The sequence below is a fragment of the Talpa occidentalis genome, unplaced genomic scaffold (genome assembly GCF_014898055.3).
Source record: "Talpa occidentalis isolate TD23 unplaced genomic scaffold, MPIMG_talOcc4v2.1 talOcc4.7, whole genome shotgun sequence".
NCBI lineage: Eukaryota > Metazoa > Chordata > Mammalia > Eulipotyphla > Talpidae > Talpa > Talpa occidentalis.
Window position 1 is genome coordinate 61,189,642 of NW_023605083.1, and position 7,075 is coordinate 61,196,716.

The window sequence follows — 7,075 nt, forward strand, 5'->3', positions numbered from 1 at the left end:
AGCACATTTCATGTCAATGTGAGAATAAACTCTCTAACAATGATACACTTTTCGAACAAATCATAGTCTTCTATAGAATAAATTACCATCACTAAAGTGTCTGAGCAACGATACAATGATAAATGAAAGAGCAAGGTGCAGAATTATATACACACATACATATGTGTCTTAAAAAACAAAAACTGTAATATTCACATAGGCATAGAAACAAATTCAGAAGGCTATTTATCTGTTAACAATAATAAATACCAATATGTGGCAGAGCCAACCATTCCCTTTCACCATAGAAACTCTTTCTTACATTGTTTAAACTGTGATTTATATAAACATGTTTTACTCAAATTGTTTTAATTTCTAAATATTCTTTAGAACAACTTACTAAAAATAAGTTATTTGTGCGTTAAATTTTATACCTAATTTCTAATATGAATTCCTAAAAGTATGTCCTTAGCAGCATGATTTCTGTCTATCTCAGAGCGTAAGTTTCACTTCTAAGCAACCTGTTCAAGAATAAATTTTTTTCTAGGCATAAACCAATGAGCCACAGTTCACAAACAAGAGGGCATACTTTTCCAAACTTATTCTTCAAAACAATGTTTCCTTTTCAAAAATATACATTCAGGGCCTCCCCTGTGGCCCAGCGGTTGAGCAATGGACTGTGAAGCTGCCCGCAGCCTCTGCAGCGCCAGTTCCATCCCCAGGCGCAGGCCAGGGTCCCACATGGTGGCGCAGACCTCTCCTGTTGCACCGCTGCTCCCCTCAGCAGTGTCCTCCATCTGTCTGCCTGTTCTGCTCCCTGCTCTGGTGAATTCTCTCACCCTCCTGAGCTTCTGACTGTACCCAGTGCTTGCATAAATAAATCAATCTTTAAAAAAAAATTTATATACATTCAATACTCATTTTCAAGCACCACTGTATACTAGATGCTCTTTAAGATGCTGCATAAAAACTGGCAACATTTAGCACTACAAGTAAAGCAAATACATAACATTTTCCTTTCATTAAGACATATTTTTCTGATTAAATACTATGATTAAATACTAAATTCATAAAACCTAAGTAGGCTTTGCCTTTTAGACTGTTCTATTTATTGCCATTTGGGAATTAGTCTGAAAAACAATTGCCTTGCTTCTGTTGCATACTTCTGCAACATAGTTTCCTATGTCTTTTACAGAGAGACTATAGGAGTAGACTTCTTGCCAAGTTCTGGAGCCACAGCCCTGGCCCCAACCAGTGTTTGCATCAGGTACTTTCTTCCCCTCTAAGACAGCTTTTGAATTCTGTTCTCTTTATGGTATGGCAACATAGAATCAAGAATCTTTTACTTTAAAAAGCTTTTAACTGGATGCTCTGGTTTATCTTCAAGTGGTATAAATCTTTTGCCTTTTAGGTGGCGCAGCAGTTGAGCGCTGGGTTGCGAAGCTGCCAGCGGCTGCAGCGCCGGTTCAATCCCCGGCTGCTCCCCGGCCACCAGAGGAGGGTCCCACATGGCATGCAGACCTCTCCTGCCGCCCGCTGCTCCCCTCAGCAGTGTGCTTCGGTCCTTCTGCCTGCTCTGCTCCCTGCTCTGGCTCTGGTGAATTCTCTCACCCTCCCGCGCTTCTGACTGTACCCAGTGCATGTATAAACAAAACAAACAAACAAACTAAATAAATAAATAAATAAATGGGGGGAAAAAAAAAAAAAAAACATGCCTCTAAAAAATCTTTAACTGGCAAAGAAACTAAACACTGGGCTCTCCTTACTGCTGCCAGTGCAAAAGCATATCCAGGAAAAGGTTCACAAGTGGTCTGGCTGGCTCTTAAGGTGCTTAAGAGTCTTGCTGGCAATACTGCCAAACTCTTGGGATCCGTAAATATGAACATTAAGTAACATTAGAAGTCATCCAAGTTCACCCCTCACTTAGCAGCACACTGTGGTTGAGTAGCCTGGAGGAGGGTCCTGGTGTGTCCAAGGTCTCAAAGTACTCTTGGAATTAGTTTACAACTTACGCTCTTCTCATCTTTCATCCACTCTTCTTTCCACCTATGCTTCTTTATAAATAAAATGGAGAAAATAAGTCTATTACCATTGCAAACTGTGAATGGTCTTTGAATTTTCTAACAAGTCAACAAGGGAAGGAAATAAAACTCCCAGCCAAGAAAAATGAAGGGGGAAAGGGTTAGCTTTTCAGTTTTAAGTTGACAACCCTACCACAGGAGGAGTCGCCAGAACTCTTAAGAACTGAGTGACATGAGTGCATCGTTGGTACAACAGATGACATTTTTTAAAAGTATTTAGAAATCAACTACTAAGTGAGTAGAATATTTTAAAATGTTTTGAACTGTTTAAAAAGGATTATTTGTACCATAGATGCTTCATCTTTCACTTGTAAGTAGAATGGTGTTAGAAGAATGGATTTAAGGAAAAGAACTAGGAGACTGACGTAACCCAAGAAATTGAGGTGAGGAGGAACTGGACTGGCAAAGTATACTGGTAACAAGGGAAAATACAGTACTGAAAACACTACCGAGGAAAACCAGACAGCACTTGGAAGTAACTGAACAGGTGTGATTAGTCCAATTCTGATCTTCTTCTGTTTCCTAATAACTAAAATTGATTTATATTAAAAATTAAATTTAAAAAAATTAAACACAACACACTGAGGGGGAAACTTTTTGAAATCCTTATTGAAGATTAATACTACAGAGTTGGAGAACAAAGCGACTTCAACCGCTAAGTCCACTGAACACCATTTACCAATAGAATGAACAGATCAGTCTCTAAAACAGCCTTCTCATCTATGAAATCCTCCCACCTACATCACAGGATTGTTGCCAATGAAATAACATGCATGAAAGTGCCTAATACAGTGCCTCAAAAACTGGATCTCAAAGGTATGGATTGTCAGTTCTCCAAAATGTAGATTTGCTTAAATGTGACTGTGTAAACGTGACTTTTCTCTGCCTCTCCCAGCTATACCTCTCCTCAGCAGGATACTCAAATTTACAAGTTGTCTGGGAAGCATAGAGTATTTTTGTGTAATAGGCAGTGTGCTTGGAATCACAAAAACCAAACCCACTATGAACTATATAAGACAGAAAAGTAGAGTGTGGCCCCCTGCCTGGTTACACGACCTACTCTCACTTCCCGTCAGGCCTTAATAAGCACTTCTGGTTGAGGGCTAAGGACTCAACTCTACTTTCCAGGTACACCTCACCCTCATGCAACCACTCACACCCCCGCCCCCCTCCAGTGTTGCTTCAAGAAAATACAACCGCAGGCCTTGCTTTCCTCAAACTCACATCAACTTCTGGGACCTACTCTTTCAATTTATCCTCTCGGCCTCTCCCTGCTCACATGGAATTAATTCATACTGTCTCTTATAATGAGTTCTTCACCCCTCCTCTTCTGCCTTGCCCCTTCCCTTAACAAGCAGCTATTTCAAGCCTTTTTAAAATTATTAATTGGCTTGCCCTCCTCCACCCCTTCTAGCCTATTATCTTGGTCCTTTTATTCTGCTCATCTACTATCCATGCAACGGTAATTAATTAAGTAAAATACAGAGATGAGCTTTGAATCCAAAGCTACATACACTGAGTTGCCGTAGGAACTTCTTCACAAGGACTGGTTTCCCCATCTCTTTCCACTGAGAGTAAATGACAGAAATGCCCTGCTTTCCACTAATTATGACAATTTTACCATGTATTCAACTTCTTATTCTAGCATGAAACTTCGCAATTCATATAATTAGGCCATTCTTATCTAATTTTCTACAATTTAGTGGCTATTCTACTTGGTCTTACCTACAGCAATTTACAATAAATTGTAGTATCAACAGTCAAAAATGTTAGCAGAATCTATGTGTCTGAATCTGACAAGACTAAATTTCTTGAGGACAGGAATCATGTCTTTATATATATATTTCTTAGCCAACATTCAATCAATTCAAACAAATTGTGAAACAAAAAAGTAAAGGAAGAGCATCACTGAACTAGAACTCCACAAATGTGGGCAGTGGATTTGTTCACAAGCTGTGTGACGTTAGGACAATCATGTTCCCTGGGCTTCGGGAACTTCTTCTGAAGACTGGTGGGGATCTGACAGTTGTAGGATTACTTCCACCTGACAATCCAACAAGCTCTATGAGTTGAAAAAGGGCTGTTCAGGGCCTCCCTGGTGGCGCAAGGGGTTAAGCACCACACTATGAAGCAATCCTGCAGCCACTGCAGCACGAGTTTGATCCCCGGCCGGCCAGGGAGCTACCCACATGGTGCAGCAGACCTCTCCTGACTCACCCACTGCTCCCCTCAGCAGTGTACTTAGGTCACTCTGCCTGTTCTGTTCCCCACTCTGTCACTCGTCTCGGTGAATCCTCTTACCGCCCCCCCCCATCTCTGGTCTGTACCCCAGCTCTTGTGTGCATAAATAAATAAATCTTTAAAAAAAAAAAAAAAAAAAAGAAAAAGAAAAAGGGCTGTTCCATATCCATCCTATCAAAATTGAAAAAGCTCAGACTCTTGGAGGCCAAGGCTTCTGTCTGACCACTAGCTGTCCCACATGCAGGCAGCATGCCAAAATAATGGCTGAGGTGCTCCCCTAAACCCTGCCATAAGTTGCTAGCCCAAAATTACTGGGTAATGATTTTATCTGTTAGACCACTCGATGAGAATATGCTCACCTATGGCTATATGCCCTTTAAGACAGCCTGTATCTTACTCATTTTTCAAATCCCTCACCATCCAGTACCTAGCAACATAATCAATACTTAACTTTGAGAGGTGGTATTGATAAAACAAAATGAGACAGGAGTCTGACACCAATCATCGCTCTACTACTATCAGCAGGCCAAGTCAAAGCCCTGCTTGACAGATATGGGGAATTATTTTGCAAGTTAATGATGTCAAAGTGTGTGGAACTTTATTTCACTGACAGAAGTGAATAAAGTTTGTATTTTATTTATTTTTTAACAGAAAAGAACTTTAATAGAATTAGTGTACAACAAAGAGAAGAAAGGATAATAGTTTTCTAATGAAACACCCAAAGTTACCTATCCCTTCCTGTGTAAATGCCCAGCCAAACACGGTTGGCACAAAGTCGGGCAACTGAGTCTTGAAAGCTTGCCACAAATGTACAGCACCTACTGGCAGGGTAAAATTATTTTTTTTAGAAGATTTATTTATTTATACAAGAACTGGGGTACAGGTCACAGGTGCGGGAGGGTGAGTAAATTCACCAGAGAGAGCTGGGAGCAGAACAGAGGAAGGGACCAAAAACACTGCTGAGGGGAGCAGCAGGCAAGGCAGGAGAGGTCTGCCGCGCCATGTGGGTTTCTCCCTGACCAGCTAGTAATGGAACCCGCGCTGCAGAGTCTGCTGACAGCTTCACAGCTCAACGCTCAACACGCTGCACCACCGGGGATGCCCGTAAAATTATTTTAAAATGGTACTATTTATTGATGAATTACCATGCATTAAATATCTGCTTGTTTGTAACAGTCCCCAAGTATTTAGATAATTACGGGTAAAGTTTCGTCCGAGTTAAAAATGTGTCACTAAATTATCTCTGAAATTCCTTCCAATTCAAAAGTTCCCCGATTTCTAAGAATAAGTTCAGGGTCAATTCCAACAATCACAGACCTACCTCTCCTTTAGGTAGCCTGCTGAAGTAATCTGGAGATGTGCTGTGTATAGCAGTCCAGCACAACATAAGCAGTTCCCCCCCGCAAAAAAAAAAAAAAAGCTGTAAGTGGGAGGGTGTTCAGCACCCGGTGCTTGCTCAGAGAATATCGAAATCACCTAAACTTAAAGTGGCAGCACCAACCAGGCAGAAAGCTTTGTTTCAAGACTTGAGAAACTGAGGTCAAACTGCCCCCTCTGTCCCTAACTAGCCCTAGTCTGGTAAGAAGTCACCTCCTCTCTCTGGAGGCTGATAGATTGGAGTAGAACCTCGCAGGTCCCTTCCAGCTCGGAATTCCACAAGTCCCAAGCGAGCAGAAGTCAGGAATACCCCTTCCACCAGGAGTAACTCCAGTCCTCCAGCCAGGGCTCCGGAGCCCCCTACCTGCAAAGCGGAACAAGAGCTTCCCGGCCAGAGAAGGCGACCCCATAAGGTCTATCAGGAAGCAGGCGAGGAGCCGAGACTGTTGTAACCCACACCCACCCTCTCTCAGGTGGGAGGAGGGAAGGGCGCCAAGTTGCCCAGGTGCGTGGGAAGGACCGCGGAGACGGGACGCTGCCGCGTAGGTGTGGCCCTTTACTCGCCCTCGCCCCGGGAGAAGGAGCTGCGGGGCTGCGCCCCCATCGACCCAGGAGCGCGGCGAAGGCGGGCACGGCGTGCCCGCAGGGTCCCGGAGGCCCGCGGGCGCTCACTCACCCACAGGCTGCTGAAGTAGTCCAGGCCGCGGCAGATGAGGGCGCCCACGTACGCCAGCAGCACCTGGATGCCCAGGTAGCTGCCGATACTGTAGAGGCCGTAGAGGAGCGGGCCGCCGGCGCCCAGCAGCAGCAGCAGGCGGCGGCGGCGCAGCGCCTGCTCGCCCAGGGCCTCCACGCCGTAGTCGGCGAAGCAGAGCGGCAGGAGCAGCGCCGCCAGCACGATGGGCGTGTGCGCGCGGTGCAGGCGCTGCAGCCAGTGGCGGCCCCGGCGCGTCAGCGAGCTCTTGAAGGGGTGCAGGAAGGTGCCGCACAGCACTGCCCACAGCAGCGGCCGCAGGAAGGCCTCCAGGATGAAGTAGACGAGCACCGCGGCGCCGCAGCACAGGCACACGAACAGCACCGCCCCGGTGTTGTAGAAGGCCTGCTTGATGGGCTTGTCGAAGCGCAGCGCCAGCACCGCCGCCCGCGGGGTCTCGCCGCCGCCCCCGCCGCCCCCGCCCCCGGCCCGACAGCGCGCGGGGCCCGCGGCGCCCGGCTCGGGGAGCCCGGAGGACTGGGCGCCCCGGCAGAGCCACCGCCGCCGTCGTCGGCCATGGTGCTTCTGGCGCCGCCGCCAAGAGGCGGTTCTGAGCGCGCCGGGCGAGACGCGGGGCGCGCTGCATTGTGGGAGTTGTAGTTCTTAGCTGGCCGCCGCGCGCTGAGAGGACTTTGAGGAACTA

General features: G+C 45.9%; 1 protein-coding gene across 1 annotated transcript in view; it reads right to left on the minus strand.

The window, feature by feature from the left end:
* TMEM245 (transmembrane protein 245) overlaps positions 1-6,950 on the minus strand; it is a 53,228-nt gene extending 46,278 nt beyond the window's left edge. The window contains 2 exon segments of the mRNA XM_037494215.2: positions 6,355-6,846; positions 6,849-6,950. Of these exon segments, the coding sequence (XP_037350112.2) occupies positions 6,355-6,846; positions 6,849-6,950 (594 nt within the window).
* Positions 6,951-7,075: the final 125 nt, after the last annotated feature.